Source organism: Kwoniella botswanensis, chromosome 3 (assembly GCF_036426115.1).
Source record: "Kwoniella botswanensis chromosome 3, complete sequence".
Taxonomy (NCBI): Eukaryota; Fungi; Basidiomycota; class Tremellomycetes; order Tremellales; family Cryptococcaceae; genus Kwoniella; species Kwoniella botswanensis.
Genome location: NC_088601.1, coordinates 41355 through 65404, shown reverse-complemented (window position 1 = coordinate 65404; position 24050 = coordinate 41355). Strand labels below are relative to the sequence as shown.

General features: G+C 48.9%; 12 protein-coding genes across 12 annotated transcripts; 10 read left to right on the top strand and 2 right to left on the bottom strand.

The window, feature by feature from the left end:
- Positions 1–80: 80 nt before the first annotated feature.
- Positions 81–2650, top strand: L199_007894 (uncharacterized protein; the record flags this gene model as incomplete). The annotated part of the gene is made up of 4 exons (XM_064893580.1): positions 81–126; positions 197–1201; positions 1308–2323; positions 2420–2650. 4 exons carry the CDS (start codon positions 81–83, stop codon positions 2648–2650), a joined length of 2298 nt encoding a protein of 765 aa, XP_064749652.1.
- A 265-nt stretch (positions 2651–2915) lies between these two features.
- On the bottom strand, positions 2916–3847 carry L199_007893 (uncharacterized protein; the record flags this gene model as incomplete). The annotated part of the gene is made up of 4 exons (XM_064893579.1): positions 2916–3255; positions 3340–3402; positions 3475–3603; positions 3660–3847. 4 exons carry the CDS (start codon positions 3845–3847, stop codon positions 2916–2918), a joined length of 720 nt encoding a protein of 239 aa, XP_064749651.1.
- Positions 3848–4195: 348 nt separating this feature from the next.
- L199_007892 (uncharacterized protein) lies at positions 4196–5318 on the top strand (the record flags this gene model as incomplete). Its single annotated transcript, XM_064893578.1, has 2 exons — positions 4196–4376; positions 4549–5318. 2 exons carry the CDS (start codon positions 4196–4198, stop codon positions 5316–5318), a joined length of 951 nt encoding a protein of 316 aa, XP_064749650.1.
- Positions 5319–6063: 745 nt separating this feature from the next.
- Positions 6064–7218, top strand: L199_007891 (uncharacterized protein; the record flags this gene model as incomplete). Its single annotated transcript, XM_064893577.1, has 1 exon — positions 6064–7218. The coding sequence occupies one exon, from the start codon at positions 6064–6066 to the stop codon at positions 7216–7218; it is 1155 nt and encodes a 384-aa protein (XP_064749649.1).
- A 561-nt stretch (positions 7219–7779) lies between these two features.
- Positions 7780–9236, top strand: L199_007890 (uncharacterized protein; the record flags this gene model as incomplete). The annotated part of the gene is made up of 3 exons (XM_064893576.1): positions 7780–8085; positions 8143–8571; positions 8625–9236. The coding sequence occupies 3 exons, from the start codon at positions 7780–7782 to the stop codon at positions 9234–9236; spliced, it is 1347 nt and encodes a 448-aa protein (XP_064749648.1).
- A 330-nt stretch (positions 9237–9566) lies between these two features.
- L199_007889 (uncharacterized protein) lies at positions 9567–10303 on the top strand (the record flags this gene model as incomplete). The annotated part of the gene is made up of 3 exons (XM_064893575.1): positions 9567–9798; positions 9843–10104; positions 10165–10303. The coding sequence occupies 3 exons, from the start codon at positions 9567–9569 to the stop codon at positions 10301–10303; spliced, it is 633 nt and encodes a 210-aa protein (XP_064749647.1).
- A 504-nt stretch (positions 10304–10807) lies between these two features.
- On the top strand, positions 10808–12100 carry L199_007888 (uncharacterized protein; the record flags this gene model as incomplete). The annotated part of the gene is made up of 1 exon (XM_064893574.1): positions 10808–12100. One exon carries the CDS (start codon positions 10808–10810, stop codon positions 12098–12100), a length of 1293 nt encoding a protein of 430 aa, XP_064749646.1.
- Positions 12101–13131: 1031 nt separating this feature from the next.
- On the bottom strand, positions 13132–14085 carry L199_007887 (uncharacterized protein; the record flags this gene model as incomplete). The annotated part of the gene is made up of 1 exon (XM_064893573.1): positions 13132–14085. The coding sequence occupies one exon, from the start codon at positions 14083–14085 to the stop codon at positions 13132–13134; it is 954 nt and encodes a 317-aa protein (XP_064749645.1).
- Positions 14086–14871: 786 nt separating this feature from the next.
- Positions 14872–15913, top strand: L199_007886 (uncharacterized protein; the record flags this gene model as incomplete). Its single annotated transcript, XM_064893572.1, has 2 exons — positions 14872–15766; positions 15831–15913. 2 exons carry the CDS (start codon positions 14872–14874, stop codon positions 15911–15913), a joined length of 978 nt encoding a protein of 325 aa, XP_064749644.1.
- A 1906-nt stretch (positions 15914–17819) lies between these two features.
- Positions 17820–18561, top strand: L199_007885 (uncharacterized protein; the record flags this gene model as incomplete). Its single annotated transcript, XM_064893571.1, has 3 exons — positions 17820–18054; positions 18110–18371; positions 18423–18561. The coding sequence occupies 3 exons, from the start codon at positions 17820–17822 to the stop codon at positions 18559–18561; spliced, it is 636 nt and encodes a 211-aa protein (XP_064749643.1).
- Positions 18562–18809: 248 nt separating this feature from the next.
- L199_007884 (uncharacterized protein) lies at positions 18810–21442 on the top strand (the record flags this gene model as incomplete). Its single annotated transcript, XM_064893570.1, has 15 exons — positions 18810–18861; positions 18925–19035; positions 19095–19139; positions 19196–19271; positions 19323–19347; positions 19405–19491; positions 19551–19630; positions 19685–19788; positions 19864–19874; positions 19922–20242; positions 20326–20584; positions 20632–20706; positions 20760–20880; positions 20934–21241; positions 21306–21442. 15 exons carry the CDS (start codon positions 18810–18812, stop codon positions 21440–21442), a joined length of 1812 nt encoding a protein of 603 aa, XP_064749642.1.
- A 431-nt stretch (positions 21443–21873) lies between these two features.
- Positions 21874–23650, top strand: L199_007883 (uncharacterized protein; the record flags this gene model as incomplete). The annotated part of the gene is made up of 5 exons (XM_064893569.1): positions 21874–21997; positions 22082–22873; positions 22924–23000; positions 23089–23162; positions 23254–23650. 5 exons carry the CDS (start codon positions 21874–21876, stop codon positions 23648–23650), a joined length of 1464 nt encoding a protein of 487 aa, XP_064749641.1.
- Positions 23651–24050: the final 400 nt, after the last annotated feature.

The window sequence follows — 24050 nt, the reverse complement described above, 5'->3', positions numbered from 1 at the left end:
CACCTGCTCATCAATCATCTAACATTCATTCATATCTTCACATGGGATATGCCAAATGACAGCTTTCACGATTAGTCGTCATGGTTCCTACCGCCCCAAAGAGAGCAGCTGTAGCAGGCTCAAGCCGTACGTATCTTCTAGGTCACTTTGCATACCTACTAAGGCGTCTTTTACTGACCTATGTCCGATGTTCTAGGCAAACGTTCCCACGATGAGATGGAACCCAAAGTTACAGACCGGGTCCCATATCCTACACCATCGACTCATGAGAACGACGACCTCTGTTCTCTAAACTCTGATGAAGATGAATCGCAGCTGGAGAAAGAGGACGACTTGGTCTCTGCTGTTGAAGGACAGGATGTAGATCAAGACACGAGAGATACGGTGGACAATCAACATCATTCTACCTCATCAGCCCAATCCACACTCATCTCACCACCCGAATCATTCCAATCTACAGATGGCAGCTCAATGCCTGTCCAAACCAAACCCCTTCTGATTTCTCGAGGTGTTCAGACGGATGATTCAAGTTTCTTCTCCGTGATCACACCTACCGTCAACTTGAACCGGAATACACAACCGACCAGGACCAAGAAGTCAAGAATATCCACATCGACTACAACACCTGCTAGACCTAGGGCAAGACCGGGGCTGACCAAAGAGAAGCAAGCCGACGTGTCGAGAACACAAGATGTACCAGCTGCTTCCGTGGACATGGCTTCAGAACAAGTAGAGGAGGTGATGGCAGAAGAAGGGGCCTCGCCATCAGCCCAGAACGATCACATGTCGACATTAGAGGATGTACCAGCCCACAACGATCCACATGATGCACCTGGAGCTTCATTAATAGCAAAAGATTCAACCGAGCCCACTCCGAGAAGGACGAAGAAGCGTAAGCATACCATCCCAGCAGCCGATCGAAATCCAATGAAAGAACCAGCTCTCCTCCTTCCTCACGGCCTCCAACCCGTCGAGACCGCCGTCGACAACCACTGGGTCTATCTGTTCTTCAGGTTCTGTGCAGAGAGGCACAAGATGTATAATCGTAGACTGGCAGGTGTACCGAGGGATCAGTTGACGGAAGATGAGACGATGTCAAAGGTACATATTGGGAATGTGTATAGACAGTTGGATCCTAGTTCGAGGAATATTAGAGAGAATATCATTGGGAAGGGGGATCAGAGTCCTCAAGAGGTTTGCTGTGAGTGATTGATAGAATTTATCAAGAAGAGATGTCATTGTCTTCACCACTGCGTAAAGGATGGATCGAACCACTGGTCTGATTGTTCTGTTTGCCCACATCACAGTCCGCCTATTCCTCTACTGCATGTTCTACAACGAATCCACCTGGAATGAACTCTGCTCAGTCTCCACTGGGGGTCTACCGACATGGCAGCACTACGTCACCGACCTACCAGCTTACGAAGGGGTACTGTATCGTCTGTCAACAGTAGAGAAGAAGAAAATCTATTACGGAGGTTTCCAACTGGTCCCGCCTACAATCTACTTTACCGATAATCGAAATCGCAACAAGGATATGCCCCATTTCGCAGCCAGTCTGAGATTAGTCTTAGCAATCATGTTGACCTCTCTTCCTACCAAGTTACTGGAATGTTCCTATGCTGTAGATGCAAGTTACCTACTACAGACTATACCGACTTTCGGCGGATTCTTGTCGTTGAATATCTTGTGTTACCTGAACGATACCTCAAATTATACATGGTATTATCGGAATTTCGCCACCTGTGGACCTGGACCGCGATCCTATCTTGGAAGGATGTTCGGTGGTAAATCGGTAATCAACAGTCTACCAATGGAAGAAGCTGGATTGATATGGTTATATGAGCACCAATGGAAATACTGGGCAAGGATAGGTGAAGACCCTCCACATGCTGAAGAATTGGGTTTGAGACCAGGTATGAGGGTGTTGGATATTGAGAATGCGTTATGTTGGTGTCATCGGTACGTCAATGCGTATGAAAAGAAAGGGTACGGAAATTTCTCTCAGATGCGTAATCCGACTTATGATAAAGAAATGACGGATAATACACACGAACCTCATTGGTGTATAGAGGAGAAATGGTTGAAGTCGACGAGTAAGGTGATTTATAAGGATGATTTGGATGAAATTTCAAGAAAGTTGGGTCATGTTGTGGTGGAAGGCAAAGAGGATGAGGAGAATGTATATGAGGTGGAGAAGATAATCACGAGGAGGCAAGGGACGAAGTTGAAGGATGGTTGGTTCAGAGTCAGGTGGAAGGGATATACGCCAGAGGAAGATACTTGGGAGAAGCAGAGTTCGATAAAACAGGGTGCAGAGGAGGTGAGCTGGATTTCTCCATGATATAGCCATCATCGCCGATCGGTTGTCTTCGAGTATGAAGGTCAACTAAGTGTAATGCTGACCGCTGTTTATCAGTCCTTACAAGATTGGTTAGGATGGGAGAAGAAAGTGTGGGATTGTATCGAGAAGGTGAAGAAGGAGTACCCATATATCAAACCGTCCACCGCCAAAGACGGGGAGGATATCAAACCTGAAATGGACGATGAGTTAAATTTCGCGAGTGGAGATGATGGGATCGAGGCTGTGAACGATAATCAACCACCCATGAAGATGCCAAGACTGGTCAAGATGGAACAGGAGATATGAGCACATGATTCTGAACAGAAGGAGGGCAGTCGAGGAGAATGGAAGTTGTATTTTGGATATATCACCTATGACTTGATGTGTATAATGAAGATTATGAACTGCTTTGTACGAGAATATTCCTCAGTAAGATATGAGGCGCTAGCATGCAATTTAGCACAAAGGCTGATCCCTTCGAAAAACGGGGTATCTACATGTATATACAACATCATAATGACAGCAACAGGTATCTATGATACACGTATAAAGTCCTTGACCGCTCTTCGATCTAGCTCTTGACAACCTTCAATTTCCCACCTTTCCCCTTGTACCACTTGACATAAGCTTCCCAGGTCGTCGTAGCTTTCTCACTTCCGTATATCTTCACCTTGAGACTCTGCCAAACCACATCGCCCACTACAACCTTGTGTTTGTATCCTGCCTTTTGGATCGCAGATAACACTGTCTCTTCCCTGGTCCACCCTTGATCGGTACAAATTTCGGGTAGGTATGTAGCAGAGAGCGGGCGGTGGGTTGAAGGATGAGGGAATGAAATGTGTATACCGTGCTCGCCCGGTGTCCAATCTAAGGGTGAAGATATGGGTGTCATGGGGGTGAGAAGAGAGACACTGGTAAATGGAAGACAGCGTGAAGACAGCGAGCAATCAGTCATGGGTATCTGTATATGTCGACATTGATTGAATCCCACTTACTTGCACGACAGATGAGGCAGTTCACTAGCTTTGATGGGTGAAAATCGATGGTCCTCGAGGGCACTATGATCGGTGGAAAGATATATGGAATATGAGCACTTGTCTCTCTGATTATCCCTCACAAGACGTGCTTACCTGACCAGAGCATATTCTCTCAGCCCATCGGCCAACTTCATAGGGGTGAAATTACCTATACAACCTCTCAAGGCAGGTTTATTATTTGACCGTAAGTGCGAGGTGGTATTCCAGGTAACGAACAGGGCGCTGCGATCAAGGTTTAGTTGATCACTTTCAGTGTTATACAGGATAGACCAGCTCACTACTTCTCGTTCTTGTTCAGGAAAGGTGGGGCCGTAGGTTCTCTATTCTCAAAATGAGCTACCAACACTTCGAAGCAGTAGAGAGCATGTCGATCGGTACATATCCTCTCTGATGGGACGGGCGTAGCGATGTGAGTGGAAGGATTGGATGAACCGGATGAGAGTGATGGTGTGGTTGAGATGGACATGATAGGGGTGGGTAGTCTATTCTGTCTATGTTCTATGATGTCTAAGATGAATCATGAGCAGGATGCTACGAATGTTACCTCAGTTGCTATCGATTAGGTTGTCGTTGTCGTTGTCGTTGGCGTTGATGACGCAAGTAACCCTGATCGTCACATCCCCCTCTCTCACACGTGTGAACCACATGTTTCATGTTTCTCGACCACCACCCACAGGGAGAGACGCGTCGCGTAGAGAAGAGAAAGAGAGAGAGGGAGACTGAAGGAAAGAGAGACGCCCCCAGAGATCAGCAGGGACTGTAGCAAACAATCAATGCCAAGGAGCTAGTGAAGATCCAGTCGAAACACATCACCATGTCCGCACCCTCAGGCTCAACCGACAGCGACGGCTTCATTGTGCCTCCCCCACCAGCCAAGAGACAGCTGAAACCCACAAGCTCAGTACCGACAACCACAGAATTCTACGGCGAGAAACATGGTATATCGGCGGATTTGCAGGCAGCTCTGCAGAGTGTAGGAAGGAGGGGGAGACAGAGTGAGTGGATGGCGTTGTTGAAGTTTATGGTGGCGTACTACGAGATGATAGGCCTCAACTGCACCGAGTGGATGATCCTGGAGTCCCTTGAAGATCAGCTCGCCAAGCAGATGATCCCTTTGTCAGAGTCTGGACATGAGTGTCTCGCTAACACCCCTTACTCCTACCACAGACGTAGCAATGGGTCATGCAACCCATCGTGCATTCGAGCGAACTCAATCTGTCCCATCACACGTTCTCTCCTCATCCGCACTGCCAAACGCAGGATTCACCACAGCCTTAGATGCAATGTCGCACGCTCATGGAATTATTAGCAAAGAAGCCTTGCGCTCAAGAGAGCTGCAACCATTCTACTCGGGTGGATCGGATGAGAACAAGAATGTGGATGGTCTGTCACTATCACCAAGAGGACGGAATAGGCGATTGAAGTTCAATGAGGACGGTGAAGTTGAAGAAGAAGTCGAGGAACCCCTTTTCCCTTCTTCCAAATCAGCTGGGCAAACAAGAGAAGCTACTCATCTTACGGCGGCTAGGAAGAGGAGATCATCGCCTGCTGAACCGACCAGTGATACTGAGACTGAGACTGGAGACGAAGACGGAGATACCCCTTCCTTCGCACCGATTTCGACATTCACAAGTAACGCATCGGACTTCCCATCAGTATTCAAATCACCAGCGATGACTCAGCCAGAGCTGTTCGGTCCGACAGGCTCAACATCCAAGGCTTTCCCAAGTGCTTTCAAGGGTGTGAATGCGAGGGAACTACGAGGATTGCCAGGTGCAAGGAAGTTGGGCTTTGGAAAAGCCATGTCTGCTCCTGTAGGAAGTTTGGGGGGTTGGGGAATGGACGTTGATATGTCTTCTGGTGGAGATGAGAAAGTTAATGGGGGAGATGAAGACGGGTTTGATATCAAGGAATGGGCCGAGAATGAGCAGTTTTAGATGGAGTGTGAGTTGGTTCTTCTTGCCGTATCAGACCGTATGGACCATTCTGATGAATCCGTTTCTGGTCAGATGGTATCTACTTTGATACAAACAAACCATTCATCATTTACCGACTATACCTGTTTGTTCACTGTCATATCTATTCTATTCCGCCTGATCTGTCTTGTTCCCTGTACCAATTCTGCTATGTATTTTGTACCACACCAATCTTAGTTTGTCGCTGCATTGGGCCCTTCAATCAGTCACAGTGTTGTCCTCGTTGCGATCTGATTACGGAACTGGCCGCTGATTTGAGGATGTTTGTTGAGATGCTCAGAATCACATAATCACTGGAGCAAATCACGCGATAAGATGAAACGAGACGGGATTGTCAATTCAACTCGGTTATCCGCATCTCCTTGCAATACTCTAGAGATAACAAGCTTTGATCAGGGCATGGTAATGTACATAGTGGTATATCTGGACCCAAGAGTACTTGCACCGTCCAAACTACCACCCTAAAACACCCGAAAAAGCAATAGCGATGGCGACATCTTCTCATGGTCGGTTTTCACCGAGTACCGAGTCGTGATTACCAAGCTACGCTGATAGTATAGTCTTGACATATTGCGTGATTGAGACAACATGACCAGACGCTAATTGTGATATCGCAGACCCATATATAGTTTGAGATCATCACCGTAATGTCCACAATGTTCTTGCTTCCATCCTGCAAAACAACCACCCAGAACCACCCTTCACCATGCCCACCGAATTCATCAGTGTCACTTTCCCCAACGCCTCTACCGAGCTCGCACCTATTCCTGGTGCACCCGTCGATCCCGATTTTCTCGTGAAGTACGCTCGAGCGCTTGACGATAATGATTACAATTACACTCTTATACCATACGGCTCATCCAGCTTCGATCCATTCACACTCGGAGCTACCGTAGCTGCTGTCACCAAAAGGCTCAAGATCATCATCGCTCTACGACCCAACACCATGTATCCTACCGTTGCTGCTAAACAGCTCGCTACTTTAGATCAACTCTCCGGTGGTAGAGTAGTCGTACACTTCATCGCCGGTGGAGATGATGTGGAACAAGCTAGAGAAGGGGATTTCTTAAGCAAAGATGAGCGATATGCTAGACAAGAGGAGTACATCAAGATCCTCAGGAAAGCATGGGCTTCCTCCGATCCCATCAACTGGGAAGGGAAATACTACACTTTCAAAGATTTCAGAAACAACGTCAGACCCGTCAACGGTACTATCCCCGTATCGGTTGGTGGATCATCCCCAGAAGCTTATAGAATTGGCGGCGCTCTAGCAGACATCTTTGGTTTATGGGGTGAACCATTGAAGGAGACAAAGGAGCAGATCGATAGGATCTATGCCGCAGCAGATGCTGCTGGTCGAGCACCCAACGATCGACCCAAGATCTGGGTGACTTTCCGACCTATCGTAGCTGAAACAGAGGAATTGGCTTGGGCAAAGGCCCATCGAATATTGGATCTTCTGAAGTCCAACAGAGCAGGTGCACCCATCTATCCCAATAGCGATAAAGGTCCTCAGAATGTCGGTTCACAACGTCTGTTGGAGATAGCTAAGAAAGGTGAAGTTCAAGATAGAGCATTGTGGTATCCTACCGTCACGGCTACTGGTGCTAGAGGAGCTTCGACTGCTTTGGTCGGTTCTCCTCAAACCCTCATCGATTCGATCTTGGACTACGTGGATTTGGGATGTGAACTGATATCCATCAGAGGATACGACAACTACCACGATGCTCTGGATTACGGTAGATACATCATTCCTGGTGTCAGAAAGGCATTGAAGGAAAGGGCGAACGGGGCAGAAACTAATGGTGAAGAAGTAAACGGTGAACGACCTGCTAAGAGAGCTAGAGCTTTAAGGGACTAAAAACTTGTAGACTATACTTACGTATATACAAATGCATCTTTTGGGTAGCTGGTAATGTCGTTCGTTCATGCCGCATGTCGCTTAGTGTCAGTTGCTTCCACATATGCACACATATCTGAGCCGGAGCTGTACGTGGTTTCAAGACGATTCTCCGCTTATCGATCAGATCAGAGGCATATCAAACACGCAAACCTAAGGTATGATCGCTGATTTGCAAATCATGCCACAGCTCACAGATATGCATCCAACAGTACAATACATTGCCTGTCGCTCGACTGCAGTCTGAAAGATCGTCCCAGCGGCCGAAACGAGATGTCGGATACAACCGAAGATGACGCGATCTCTCGCCATGGGAGGTTAGGTTAGATATGACGCTATACTTTATCGGATGATCAACTCGCGAAGACGTTCGCATTGGATAATGAGCAGGAAGATTAGCAAGCGCATAGATAGGAGCATACATTGGTGCAGAGATGTAGTCGTAGAAATTTAGAACAACCCATGAATTGTGATCTTTTCGTTCGACAATTCTCAATGTCAACAAGCACGGTAGCTTCTGATATGACACCTGTCCACGCCAGTACCTCTCATCACTCCCACCCGCGACGGTCGCATCGTGCTCTACTAGCTAGGATCCCGCCAAAAGGCCAAAGTCCATGGCAGCTGTCACATTCACATTCCATACCAGCGCTGAAAGAGCACGAGGTCCTCATCAAAACCTCATATGTGGCGTTGAACCCCTTCGATTGGCAGGGTGTAGCTTTCAAGTATGGTATTGGTGAAGAAGCCAAGGTGATGGGTAGAGATGGGGCGGGAGAAATCGTCGGTGTAGGGGAAGCAGTCAAGAGGTTTAAGCTAGGCGATAGGGTAGGTCTTTATGGTATCTCTTGTATGTACGATAACGCAAACGCTGACACCCAGCAGGTGTGGTTCTGTGCAAACTCGTCTGCATCGCACACTGGGGCATTCCAGGAGTACTCTGTGCATTCTGCTTCGGAAGTGGGACATACTCCGAACCATATAGCAGATCAGGAAGCTGCGACACTCGGTACTGGTCTGATAACCGCTGGTGTAGCTCTGTTCAAGACTCTAGGCCTCTCATTGGAGTCGCTATCAAGCACAGAAAAAAAACAAAGGGAGGAGGACGCATCATGGGTGCTGATTTGGGGAGGTTCGGGTATAACAGGGGTGTATCTGATCGAGCTAGCTCGTCTGCTTGGATATAGGATAATATGCTCCGCATCACCGGTGAATCACGATTACATCAAATCATTGGGAGCAGATGTGGTTTTAGATAGGTGGTCGGATCCCAATGACCTGGTAGAGAGGATCAGAGAGGCGACTGAAGACAATGTAAGTTGGGTCCGACTACAGTCATGGCTGAAATCAAGCTGAATTATTGTCAGGTCCGCATTGCCATCGACAACGTTGGAAGTGCCACTGCTACGCTGTGTTATCAAGTGCTTCAAGGATCGTCAACCTGGCGGAAAATACACGATGTATCAGTGACCGGAGAAGGACAGTATTCATCAAAACTCGTACCACTCGCGGGATCACCGAAAGAGCCTAAAAACAAGTCTGACGGAATCCGAGAAGTAGAATCCTTGCGTATCAGTTTTTCTACCACCTTTTACGGTCACCCAGAATTCAGTGAAGCCCTGCTGGATCGTTTCGACAAGCTACTTCAGAACAAGCTGTTGACTCCTGCTAGGATACGATTGGTGGAAGGGGGATTGCACGGTATAGAAAAAGGATTAGACGACTTACGGCATAGTCGTGTTCAAGGTGGATACAAGTTGGTAGCTCGATTGGCGGATACTCCGGAAGAACTATCCGTTGGGATCAAGAGGACTAGAGAGTCAGATGCCGAAATGAAACCTGAGATTGGCACGAAACGGGTCAGAGGCAACGATGAGGAGAAAGAATATCATACTTCAAAGAAACCGAAAGATACGGAACCGACGAGTGATCATCATGAGCACATCAAGACCACATCACGATCGATCATTGCAGCTTAGGAGCGGGAGCAGGAGACAGAGCATTCAGTGTTGTAATCATGTGCTATCATATGCATTCATCGTGTTGGCTTTGTCAGCAAACAGCAACCGTCGGTCATCAATGCTATACGTAAGGCCTTAAAGTCACACCCGGGCGTTTCCGGCGGATGCTTGTCAATCAGAGATCATGAACAGATCAACCTTACTCATGATTATTCAGCAGTTCGATGTGCTCTTGAGAAGCAATGCATCGATTCAGGTCCATGAACGTATATATAAAGAGCCTTTCAAGGCGGCATGAGGCTCTTCAAATGATCGTCACCTGGCAAAGCTGTAAACACAACATCCATAATGTCTAAAATCGCCATCATCTTTGGGTCAGGCGCGCGAATCGGTCAAGCAAGCACCAACAAGCTCCTATCAGCCGGGTATAAGGTCGCTACCGTTTCACGAACACCAAAGCACACTTCGAGCGAAGACCTCACGCACCTCACAGCGGATCTCAGTGACCCCTCCAGCATTGAGCCGATCTTTGACCAGGTTCAGCGAAGATGGGGTGCTCCCAGCATTGTCGTATACAATGGTAAGTGAATCAGAAGTGCTGGTTCTGGCTGATTTCGATTCCAGCCGCTAGCATGTATGCTACGGGTGAGAACCCTTTGTCCGCACCGATCGATGAGTTCACAAAAGTCATCAACGCGAACACCCTGTCAGCTTACGCAGCGGCAGCCGCTGGATATAAGCGAAACAACAATGTGGCCTTCTTCTTCACCGGCAACGCTCTGAACAGCATGGTCATGACGCGACTGGTGACTGCGGGGGTCGGTAAAGCCGCTAGTGCGCACTGGATCGAAGCGGCAGCCAAGGCAGAACAGCTCAGACCTGCCAGGTGAGTGCGACATTTGGGTATGAAATGCATCGTGCCATGGTTAACGACATGCTTGTTCAGGTTTTACTACGTCGATCAACGTAACCCAGAGGGTGGACCAGCTATGAACGCTGTCAATGGAGAAGCGCATGCTGATTTGTTTCTTAAGCTCGCAGAGCAAGAAGAGCAAGGTGAACCAATCGTGGTATTCCGGGCGTAAAAGTGCAGAACCTCCCTTGTTAGGGATCTTGTATGCATGAAGTTCTGACAGGGTACTTCTTTGATACCTGAGACCTGCCCCAAGCAACAGTTCACTCCTTAGATATGACTGTCATCGAAGTGCACAACAGGAAGTACTTTCAGAGACGTAATCTTAGAACTAGGGAGGTGACACGCGAGTCCGGACTTGCCGTTTGACTATGATGGCAATTGTATCAGGTCAGGGGTGAGTCGTGGGGCTGCCGCTGGCAGACGAAGGAGACACCTCGAAAGGACGAGAGAAGGTTACACGTCATATTTTTGGTCTGTGAAGCTACTTCTAACGAAACACGTTTAGCATTGGCTTTCCTTTCGGTTGACGTCCTTCCAACTCTGAGAAGCTGAATTCTTACTGAACGGCTGCGCTTCAGGTATATATAGCTCACTTCTGAAGCACTTTCACTCAACATTGTTCACTCCCGATTACTTACGTTGCTCATTCGCTTATATCACGTCTATCGGACCAATGGACCAGTACACGATTCACATCGTAGAGGAAGAGAAAGGCAAGGAAGATTGGCCTCGACGAGAACGCTTTCTCGCTAAACAGTGGGACAACCTCAGGGATGGGTCCATCAGACAGGCTTTGATGCGACGACACGCAGAGTGCTTGACGCTTCCAGCAACGGAAGAGCAAAATCACGGGGAGACTGAATCGGCTGACATGATTTTCCAAAGACTCAAGACTACTGTCAACCACTCGACTGATGATGATTGGATTCGTGAAGCAGGTCATTCGAGCACAAGCCGATGGCAAGAGTTTGGCACCCGTCACTTGGCGAATGCCAGTAAATGGTCTGTCTCTGTGGCGACGCCTTACTTCCTCCAAAAAGTGAGCAGTGGCGAGGCTCGAGGCGACGACTCTGAGTTGAGGGAGAACGTGTCCTGGACGACGCCACCTTACCTGAGTATAAAGGGGGATGGTCTCAAGGGTGAATATACCACACTTGCGAACCATAATAGTTGCGCAGCCCCTTTCACGATGACTATCCTAGCGCAGACGATGGCGGAACTACATTCTCGTATGACAAGAACAAGACCGGGAATAAACCTAACGGAAGCAGTACTAGAGAGTCGATTTTCCGCAACCTCTCCGGATGTTTTGTTGACAGGCCATGTGAGCCCTTCTGCCTGGGAAGTTCTCGGAACACAGGACATACAAGTCTGCTTCAACACGAACAGCGTATTTGATTTCAAGAGACTCCCTGCCGGCTGCAAGGATGAGCTAATCAGCTGCGATGCCTTTGGCAGTCTGGAGAGCATATCGTTCGCCGCCGATTGCCACACTCGATCGTGGATTGGCACGGCAAGTGGCTATCCTGGACTGTATGCCTGGTATCCATTGCAGCCCGGCCTATCGAAGAAGCGTGTGGGCAGTGCTCGAGGTGTTCCAGCGTCCTGCTACCGAGCGGACGGCAAAGAAGTCATGTCATCAATTTCACTCCAATATCTGCCCGATGAGACGGAGTTTAAGGATGTGGAACTTATCGTCGACCCGGAAAGAGCCTTTGCGCTTCCAAGTGAGGCCGAGAAGAAACGAGCCGAAGAAGCACAAATCGAATTGCAGCATGTAAAGGCCGTTCTCAGAGATGCTTTCGGCGAGAAGGCACATAAACTTGAATCTACCAACTCCTTCTCATTGGAGACGTACCCTTATCCCGTCAGCACTTATGCTCCAACCGAATTCGACGGCGATGACGTGAGCATCAGTAACAACCTGTGGCTTGAATATGGTGATGCTGCTAACAAGAGGAATTGACCGTCCAGCGATGTTACAAGCTTTTAATTGATCTGCAGAGCATATACCCGGGAATGACTGATGGGGAATGGAACTTCGGGACATATCATATCATTCTTTTCGCCATTCTTAACCAATACATTACATTGATAACTTATCCTTACCAGTCTTCGATGTATAGCATGTTCTCCTTCGAACTCGATGCCCATCGTCATTTGGTAACAAATTAATCCAGTAGAGCTCATGGCCAGCCCTTGGGGACCCTTCTCATCAGTGTTTCCTCTAAATCGTCATTCTTGTCGTCCTTTGTCCGACACTGATCGAATGGCATTAGCATAAAGTATATTTAGGGCCGGTTGAGTGTTATTCTCCTGGTGCTGCAACGGTTTTCATCATTGAAACAAGGTGATATGCAAGAGAGTGCGGTAATGCGATGGACTTCAGATCTCTGACATAGATCTATGCATCCTAATTTGCGACAACTAGGAAACAAAACGGTTCGAAAATATCCTGTAATTGCGACAACTAAGAGACAACGTTCGAGAATTTGGATATACCGAGACAATCCCGCCGACTTGTACCTGAACCACTCAACTGCCCCCTCCCGTCAATGCCTCACCCACCCCCAGTTCTCTATCTCAAGCTACACCCCACATGCCGAGGATCCGGTGCTACTAGTATTAGGAGTGGCACGTTGAATCTCGGGTGGGGGGGACGGTTTCCGGTAGCCGGGTGCTAGGCCGTCTACCATCCCGTGTGAAAACATGCATGCCTGAAATGCTAAAAACACTACATGCTGACGCCGCTGCCTTGCCTGCCTAGTCCGCCGGATCAACCGCACAGCCAGAGTCCCAGAACCGGAACGAGAACCAGACCTCCATCCCATCGAAGTTTTTCCAGATCGGCACGTTGATTCTGATATACGTCTGTTAGAAACAGAAAGTTGGATATATGGCTAACTGGGGTTGGTCTTTTGCCCATTGTTGAGCAACTCACCCTTGTTCGAAACTGCGTTAACATGCCCTTAGCCTCCTGGGGCACGACCTTGGAAATCAAAGGTATTGGACGAGGTGCGCAATCGCTTGGGATACAGCCGCCTTTGACGCATTTGTGTCATGTAGGGAATTGATCATTACAAAGTCGTGTATGATGCCGCCGTAACGCGCAGCGGTAACCTGAACGCCTGCATTGCGCAACTTGGCAGCGAACGCCTCACCTTCGTCCCGTAGAACATCACATTCGGAGGTTATCACAAGGGTCGGGGGGAAGAAGGCGAGCTGTTCTTCCGTGGCACGAAGGGGACTGGCAGTGATTTCCGCTCGTTGCTTCTCGTCAGCCGTGTATTGGTCCCAGAACCATCGCATTCCATCTCGAGCGAGAAAGTACCCCTCGGCGAACTCCTTGTACGACCCGGTATCGAAGTTGGCGTTGGTCACCGGATAGAACAGGGCAACCGCCTTGAAGGAAATGTCCTTTCGTTGATGGGCCATGAGATTTAGGGCGATTGCCATGTTTCCTCCTACTGAATCACCGGCTACAACCATTCTGTCACCCGCAAGACCAAATTCGCTGCCATGCTGGACGACCCATCTCGCCACGGTGTAGGACTGTTCGTTTTGTGTGGGGTACTTGACATCAGGGGCGCGGGTATACTCCGGGAAAACCACAGCGGCACCGGTACCAACACATAGATCGCGCACCAGACGGTCGTGTGTATGTGCACTGCCGAATACCCACCCCGCACCATGAGTGTACAGCACCACAGGCAGCGGCCCTTGGGCGCCTCGAGGTTTGATGATTCGGGTCGGCACTGGGCCAGTCGGACCGCCACGTACTGAGACCCATTGTTCATCGATTTGGGGCTTGTAGATGACTGAATCTTGGACGGATTCTACTGCTTTGCGACCGTCCTCGGGCGGCAGCTGGAAAAGGAAGGGAGGGGTAGATGTGTCTTTGGCGAACGCGAGCGCAGCCGGTTCGAGCGCATATTGATGTGGATTGGCCATTGATTGAAATAGTAGGGGACTTTGTTGCGGTGAACGAAGGGAAAGGAGGAACTACAATTTCGTCAGCTTATATGGATTCGACAACGAGAACACAGCAGGCTCAGAGAGGACGTTGCGCCTTGAATCCGTGGGAAATCCGTGGGACAGAAGGAGAGTCACACGTCACTAGAACCCGCGTCATCATTAGGGGTCATCAGCCGACGAACCGGTTAACACAGTAGACATATGAATAGATCTCGGGCAGTGACCGATTTGCAATTGTTATCAAGCATATCCCGGCATGCACACGTTTGCCCGGCACTTGAACTATTCCAATACTACGTAAATCACACCATTGCATTTCATGCCCGCACGAAAAGTAAATACATCCTGATGAACGCTTCCTTAGTAATGAGAGATCATTACCATGTAGCAGACGGGTCTCCAGCGTTTGACCGGCGTTTGACCGGCCAACGATAAGTTTTGCAATATGCATCAACGGCCCAACCTCTGTTTCGGCCTTCGGCCGAGCGGTCATTGATCATCTGAATGAGTTCAGCTGACAACGATGCGTCGCAGTTACATGTTGCTCCATTTCAACTTACAACTGCACTTTGGTCAACCTGTTGCGATCACGCCCAGCCTCATCAGCCCACATTGCACTCGATATCTCCTCCGAATCCAGTACAGCGTAAATCTTCATCGAATCTTGCCTTGCGCTAATCCGCTTTCCTCTGATACAATACAATCAACCTCATTTCCTCGACAATTGAAAAAGGGAGATTACACCACAACCCGACAACCACTATGGACGCGATCACCTACACACGCTATGGTGGATCGGAAGTCACACAAATCTCAACATTCCCAATACCAATTCCCCTCGAGGATGAAGTTCAGGTTCGCGTGGCTGCAGGAGGCTTGAATCCGGTTGACTGGCACCAGCGGGCCGGAGACTTTAAATTGGTCACTCCATTCAATCTACCAGCAATAGCTGGAAACGAATTCTCAGGCATTGTCGCCGCTGTCGGGCGAGGTGTTTCAAGGTTCCAAATAGGAGATCGTGTTGTTTGTCGGACGACAAAGTCAAAAATGGGCGCCTTGGGTTCATACGTCGTGATGCCCGCTGCAATATTGGCTCACGCGCCCACCACTGTAGGCCTTGTCGATGCTGCCGGCCTACCGCTATCCAGTCTCACGTCAGAACAAGGTCTCGATGCACTGGATGTCAAAAAAGGCGATCGACTCCTGATTACTGCTGGTGCTGGAGGTGTCGGATTGTTCGCCATTCAACTCGCTAAACTCCGTGGAGCTCACGTCACCACCACTGCGTCGGATGCTGGGCGGCCATTTGTGCTCAAGGCCGGTGCGGATCAAGTAATCGATTACCGAACACAAAAACTTGCGGACCTTGAAGATAAGTTTGACAAAGTCTTCGACCTGGCCGGGGGCGAGGATGCTCTGATCAATGATGTCATCCCTGCAGTTGCTGAGAACGGAAAGATCATCTCGGTTGCCGGCCCTCTGACACCGGGTGTGTTCAACGCTACTCTTCCTTTCTGGAAATCGAAGCTCATCGACCTTTTGCTTGGGTTCCGTTCTCGATCCCTCCGTAACGCTGCCGCCTCATACCGAGTCGACTACGAGTATTTCTTCATGCGACCTGACGGCCAACAAACAGCTCGAACGCCTCGTGCAACTCGTTGACGAAGGCAAGCTCGTCATTAATATTGACTCGCGTTTCAAGCTCGATGAATTTCCCAAAGCATTTGAGAGACTGGAGTCCGGTCGATCCAAGGGCAAGATTGTCATCGAATTTCCAGTGCAAAGCGAGCAGCCGACAAGCTAGACCTCAAATATCGTACCTGTTCTGTAGATTCGACATAGGAAAGCGTCGCGAGGCGCGGACGGGTCCCAGGGAATGGGCGAGGGAAGGGTGTTCATTGCGTGGATTGCTGGACACGATCTGGTTTAACAGTGATTGTACGCTTCGAGGCTGTAACCGACGGTCGTGAATAGTAATGTATTGCTTGGAGTTTACCCTTACATCCAATGTTGCATGCATAACACGTTCTCATTCGTTCTTGATACTCACCGGACTTCGATGATAGGTTGATCTGGTACAGTTCCTGTTCAGCCCTCGAGGACCATTGTTATCAGTGTATCCCCCGATTTGTTATCCTTGTCATCACTTGTGAGTGCACTGACCGAAGGGTGGTAATATAAAGTATATCAAAGGCTGTTTGAGTGCAGTTCTCCCGGTGCTGAAACAATTTCATCATCCAACCAAGAAGGATTCGCAAGAGAGTGCGGTGTTGTGATTGCACTTTCAGATCTCTAACATAAAGCTGTGCATCCTGAACTACGACAACTGGGAAACGAAAAAACAATTCGGAAACATCGTGTATTGCGACAACTGAGAAACTCCACAAATCAAGAGGCTTAACACGGGTCAGCACCTTTAATACCCGTCTGCTCCCTTTGGTCAATACCTCGCCCACGCCCTATTCCTTTCTGCGAGCTCTAACCCCACATATCCAGAACCATTATCTAAATCCTTCAGTCTGTCTTCGACGTCACTTCTCCCTCCAAAGTGCGGCATTTACTGAAACTAGCTCAATCGGACGAGCAAGCTTGAGCCTCGTGCCTCCTAGTTTGTCGCTGATGGAAGCCGGTGCATGATTCGCGAGGGTGTTCATCCACGATCGCTTTCGTGAAGTCCACTGTGCTCCAACCAAGAGACTTTGTGCTGAGTCATCGACAGCCGACCGAGGAAAGCATCATCTAACCGGCAAGGTCACTCCTCGTTTCGCGTACGGCGAGTCTTGTGGAGGAGGTTATGGCGCTGGACCGGGATGGCAAGGTGTCAGTGCGACTCATGTCGTGAGTTTAGCCATTTTTTGCGAGAACAATTGCATATTTGTTGATCATGAAACTGTATAGCACGGCACCAACACTCGAATGACCGACATCGAGATCGTCGAATGACGAATCCCTGTGATCCTTCGTCATGTCAAAATACGCCGGGGCACAGAGGGTCGGGGAGAGTATAACGGAGGTGATGGAATGAGTAAGTTGTTCGAAGCTAGACAACCCTGCAGTTTCTCCATCGTGTCTCAACGAAGGTTTTTTGCTCGAAAGGAGACAACGGAGGTGGAGATTGAGTCAAAGGGGCCAACAATTGGAGAAGACGATTGGAAGACGGCAGCTATTCTTCGGTGAATGTCGGCAGCAATGGCATGGGTCGATTGCTGAATGGGGATCAGTTCCAGGTTGACACTCCAGGCGGTGGTGGATGGGGATCTGTAAATCAGTCCGGTTCACAGGCATGTGATAGTTCCGGATGCATTTATTTTGATTATCAATTACTCACAGTCGCCACTGCCCTCCATCAGTCCTTCTGTCAACTTTCAGTGATCATGATAAACCAAGCCGAGGGTCATGCCACCTTTACAGTACCGTAGTATGCGACCATACTATTACATCAGAAGAAAGCTGCCGTCGGCATTGATATCGCTTATCAATCAGAGATAGGATGTTTTGATGGACGTGACTCAGCAGGCCTTCGGTCAACTATCTTATCTGTACGTGGTGCGATTTGTAATCGAGAATGTCCGCTGCGAGGATGTCAACGTTGGCAAGCGCTGCAGCAGTATATATACTGAACCACACTTGTTAGGATCACCAATTCCACACCACAAATGCAGCCCAACAGTAGTCACCACCACACACCATCGAAACAACACTTCAATAGCATGTCAAAAATCGCCATCATCTTCGGACTTGGACCTCGAATTGGACAGCCCGTAGCTACCAAGTTCCACAACGCTGGATACAGAGTGGCAACCGTTGCGCGTACTCCGAGAACTTTTACTACAGACGATTTTCTTCATCTCACTGCGGATCTCAATGACCCGAGTACTGTCAAACCAATCTTCGATCAGGTAGAATCTCACTGGGGTAAGCCCCCCGATGTAGTGATCTATAATGGTGAGTACAGCATTCATTCTGAGGCTGTACCATCACTGATTCAAATGTTGTATAGCCGGTGCACTCGTTCCTACTCCGACAAACCCACTCAGCGCCAAACTGGATGACTTTGTCAAGTCTTTCAACGTCAACACCTTCACACCTTACTCTGCCGCTTCCATTGCCTACGAGCGAAACCATGCAGTCACGTTCATGCTTACTGGGAACGCCTTCAACACCTTGGTGAACCCAAGATTCACCACCCAGGGCGTCGGCAAGTCTGCCACAGCCCATTGGATCCAGGCTGCAGCTAAGGCCGAGGGACTTAGACCCGCCAGGTGAGCTGAGCTCGCATGTGATGGATATGGTGCTGATTCACCCAGTATCAGGTTCTACTACTGCGATCAACGAACTCCAGAAGGCGAACCTTGCTACACCGGTTTGAAAGGGGATGCCCACGCCGACCTCTTCCTCAAGCTGGCCGAAGATCCGGAGCAAGGTGAACCCATCGTGGTGTTCCGTGCTTAGAGCTGGTAGTTTGACTAGGCTGTAGTCATGATTGGAGTCTTACATGTACCTTAGCATGCATAAAGGTGTACTGCTGCAGCTCCTCTCGACAGTGTCCAACAATCCTCTCGGTCCGATCGGTGTGATCGGTCTAAACTCGTCCCGGGTAGGTAACTATTAAGGAAGTCAAGTGATATTTATTTATAGAGCCTTGTGAATGTGATGGTCAATCTTCCCGTGCTCTGTTGAATACATCTGAGCTCATCGGTATGACTGCAACAATCGTCTGTCCCAGCGAAGCGGATGTAGTGATCTGTGGGGGTAAGCATCACGCTCGTGTTCGAAATGTTGTGTTGGTGTCGGTTAACGATGATATGTGCGTAGGTGGAGGAGCGGGGTGTGTCATAGCAACGCGTCTAGCGCAAGCTCGACCTGATCTGTCGATACTTCTGCTAGAACAAGGGCCAGACAATCGAGAAGTGAAACGGTTGAACCGTGGGTGAAATGCTCTGCTGGCGCTTTGAACTTGTATTCATGCCCCTGTGGATGTGTAGGTCCCCTCGATAGCCTTTTCTGGCTTTTCCAACAAAACCCATATCGTGAGAACGCTTCCCACATCATTCCTTAAATATATCATAAATGACCCCGAAGACAGTAAAATGGATCGACTGTGAGCCTGAGCAGGAGCTAGGAGGACGTCAGCCAAGGATACCCGTTGGGAATATACTAGGGTAAGTGTTATGCTATGATGCACCGGTGCGTAATTGATCATGTTGCTGCAGAGGTGGAACAAGTATCAACACCCTTGTAAGCTTTCGTTTCACTGTGTAGCGATAGACAAACACATCTAATTATGATCTCTAGATGTACAATACTCCTGCCGCTTCTGACTTTGACGACTGGAATCAACCTGGATGGAATTATAGAGACCTGGAGCCGTTGATTCGCAAAGTGAGTGATCGTTTGGCCATGCCAGCTTGTCCTATCAACTGACCACGATGAACACCCAGTCGATCAAATTCCTGAGCCCAGAGCAGCCTGGAAGCTCACCGCATAGTGATGAAGGAGTCTTCCATGTGTCTCGTGGAGGGTGAGTAAGCTTATATCTAGTGTATAGCGACAAGTGCTGATCACGCTGCAATAGACATTCCGTATCTTACGGTGAAGAGTACGCCAAGGCATGTAGATTGGTTTTAGGAGAGGCCGAGGAATGTGAGAACATCACAACATATAGAACGGGACATGGGTGTGAGTTGAGTTGTATCTTATATGTAGATAATGCGTACTGATCGATTGTGTCCCTCCATCCCCCCTCCCTCTTAGTCGGTCGACAAGTAAGCATCTTCATCATCTCCTGAACCCCTTCACTGATATTCCGCAGCCCAAACTCATCACTTCCGATGGCAAACGATCCAACGTAGCAGATGCTTACCTTCACCCGTGTCTGGCAAAGAACCTCACCGTCGTGACGGGTGTAACCATAGACAAGGTCATCTTCAAGGGAAATGAAGCAGTCGGTGTAAAGGTTATCGGGAACAATCTGCCTTCAGCGTCTTTCGGCACCAATGAGAAGTATACTAAGACCGTCAAGGCTAATGAAATGGTCGTCTTGACCTGCGGAGCTTTGGGATCGCCAGCAGTGTTAGAGAGAAGTGGTATCGGTAGTGCAGAGGTGTTGAAGGCTGCGGGTGTCGAGGTGAAGGTACATCTGCCAGGAGTTGGCCATGATTTGGACGATCATCAAGTGAGTGTCTATGGATAAACAGACCCGCTGACTCTCAATAGCTCATCTGCCCCATGTATCGAGCTACAGAAGGCTACTATGAACCTTTCGACAGGTATGCCAGAGGTGACAAAACCGTCAAAGAGCCTATAGATGAAGAATACGAACGGACGGGCAAAGGAATCGCTGCCAGTAACGGTTTTGACTTTGGGATGAAGATTAGGCCAACCAAGGAGGAGATTTCATCGATGGGTCCTGCATTTGAGAAGTACTGGAAACGCATCGGTGCGGAAAAGCCTGACAAACCTCTGTATTCTAACGGTGGGTCAAGTCGTACACCCTTGGTACATCGGCTGATCTGCCCTTAGTTATCCTTCCCTACTTCTACTCGTATCGTCCACCACCTGAAGGCAAGTACTTCTGCATAGGTGGTTTCCACAACTGTGAGTTGTTCCTGATGCACTGAGCGACTTCTTTCAGCTGAATCACTTGGAAGATCCCGCGTCCAGAGGATCCGTTCACATCAGAAGCACTGATCCTTTCGCTCTCCCTCGAGCTGTATCTGGGTTTCTGACGAGACCAGAGGACCTGCCTGTTCATGTATGGTACTACAAGAAGTGGGTGTCCTTTAGACTTGCTGGATCCTTGCTTGCTAATCGAATTCTTATAGACAACGTGAATTCTGTCGTCGATTGCCCTTTTACGAAGGCGAAGAACCCGACTCTCACCCTCGATTCGATCCGACATCTCCCGCTCGACTCAGAACTTCAGACGATCTCAATAGAACAGATAAGCCCGTAGAAGAGGATGCTATACCTTATTCAGCTGAAGACGATAGGGTGATCGAGCAATATGTGCGGGAGAATGTTGCGACAGCTTACCACTCTATCGGGACTTGTGCAATGAGGGGTCGAGAAGTGATGGGTGTGGTGGACGCTAGGCTGAATGTTCATGGGGCGAAGAAGCTCAAGGTGGCGGGTGAGTCCATCTTGCAGTGGTAACTACATCGACTAGACCTGGAGCTGAATGAACCATTGGTCAGATCTTTCCATATGCCCCTCGAACATCGGCAGCAATACCACGAGTATTGTGTTGCTGATAGCGGAGAATGCTGCTAGGATCTTCCTCCAAGATCTCGATGCGACAAATGGGGGTAGACATGGATCTGCGAAGTTGTAATACTGATGTATGCTTGGGTTGTCCGTAGTTGTATGGTGCAAGGTATTCATAGATGAATTGTACTGTATATTCTGATTGCATGCCACGTGATGGTACATATACGCTGTCCTGACCAATGACGCAACTTTACTATGGCGCTTTGCAGACATCTCCTCTGTCTGTGATCAACATCATCATCGTTCACTGGCCATTCTGGCGATTCACCCCCTTCACGTAACAACTCCTCCCCGTCTCGTGTGATTCCGAGTTCGGCATTGGAACATAGTAGTGACATAACCAGGGTTGTTCTCAAGTGATGTCAACGGTCCACGTATCTTATCCAACGCTTCTACCTCTGCTACATCACAACTGTCATATGTCCCAGAACATCCACACGCCAAGGTCCACCCATCTAGCACCTCGTATACTCCTCGTCCTGTTGATCAGTCAAAATGGGCAGCGAGATACCAGACACTCCAAGCAACAACACGTCGACAACATCCATCAACAGCACCTTGGATCCAAATGTCGTTCAGAAGAAGGATCATAGGAACAGAGGGTTATCTGTGGGAAGCAGTGAGTGTCGTTTCTGTCCTAGAAGGAGATCACCAGCATCTAGCAGCAGGATTACTGAGTAATGCAATTACACTCACGACACAGGTCGATCCACAACCAGCAAACCTCGTCTCCATCCCTCCCTCTCATCCTCCTCCTTATCCACCGTCTCCACCGTCAGTAAAAACGCCAGCGATAGTAACTTAGCACAGCGGCAGAATGAATTTGAGAAGAACTTTACAAAGAGAATGGACTTGGAACCTTTGACATCCTTCAAGGACCCGGCATCCACTTCCGAATCACTCACGTTGCCCGATGACTACATGACCATCCTCGCAACCCAAGCAGCAGATCTCCAATCCTCCATACTCATACACGGTCGATTGTGTCTTACACGCTATCACCTCTGTTTCCGTTCCAATATCATCGGCATCATCACGATGAAAGTACACGCGTTGTCCGATGTCACGAGTATCAGGAAGGGTACGACGGCCAAATGGATACAGAATGCTATTTATGTCCGGGTGTTAGAGGTGGATGACGAGGGGAACCAGGAGGAGCAGCACTATGGATACGGAAGCTTGTGGAACCGAGACTCGCTATACGATGCTCTCATGGACTGCTGGAAGGTGAGAGCTCCGGAGCGGTACGCAGAGTTTAGCAAGAAGGAGGCGATGGAGAATGGTGAGGTGGAGAGCGATGAGAGCGAGGATGAGGAGGATCAAGAGGTCGACTCGTCAGGTCCCCAGCTCAGGCGAACCACCGGATCTGGTGAAGAGTACAAGGAACTAGCACTCAACGTGAAGATCCCTTTAGAGCTGGAGCAAACTTATAATCTGCTATACCATAACGATCCGTTTACGACCAATTTCTACGTCAACGAGAAGAAGCTGACTGGTGAGCGGTCTACATCAGATACCGAATCTTGCTAACAAGAAACTGTGTAGACCTGAAGATCTCCGATTGGGTGGAAGATGAAGAAACAGGGGAGAGATCGCGAACGCTGACATACGTCATGCATATGGTGAGTGCATTGATCGGGTCACTTCGATATCGTCATTCCTGCCTGTCCGCACGCGCGACCTCGACCAACGCTCATTCTGCAATCCCAGAACAACACTCTCGGTCCCAAGAGCTCAAACTGCAATGGCTCGGAGACTATAGTGATCGCTGATCCTGAGACATCGTACGAGATCGTATCGGAGACACAGACACCTGATATACCATCGGGAAAATGGTGAGTCATCATGTCATAGAGTGTGCTAAATCATTCACAGCTTCATCATACGTACGAGAACCTGCTTGACACACGATATCTTGCATCACAAGCAAGCTACTCGGATTCACTGCACCACACAAGTCGACTGGTCATCATCCTCGATCCTAAAGGGAACAATAACACCCGCCGTGATCAAAGGTCAGAAAGAACACCATCAGCAGCTGATACGAGCAATAACCGAATGGGTTAAAGCACATCCCGACGAGTTCACAGGTGTGGAAGCTGAGCAAGTCGAGGTGAGGCACGAAGCGGAGATCGAGCAATCCACAGAGGAGGTGAAGGAGAAGATCGGGAAGACGATCATGGAGCATGCGGGGGAGATACCGGATAACCCAGTGATGGTGGTCATTACGGTGATGTTTGTAATAGTGTTATTGTTGTACATCAGGGGCTGATACCACATGCATCGTCAAGGAGCTAGGCCTGATTTCATACTTTTGCTCGAGCATCTCTCACCACTAAAGACCCTTCCAACTTTCTTAGCACAACTGTTTACATCAGGTATCCTAGTTGCAGCTATCACACTGGTATAGATCGATCTGTTTGGGAACAGTGATATCAGAATACACACGCAAACAGATGTGAGGTCTCGTCAGGTCATTGTGAAGTGGATAAATTTCATTATTATGTGCTATATCTGTGACGGGATCTACTGCTCGCAGGTTATGTCTTCAGATGCAAGATAGAGTCAGATGATATACATACACAAGGGGAACATTTAGCTGTGAAAGTGTTAGGCTTGTCAGAGTTCTCGGATACGAAGGCAAATAACTGGATGATGGATACCTATGAGGT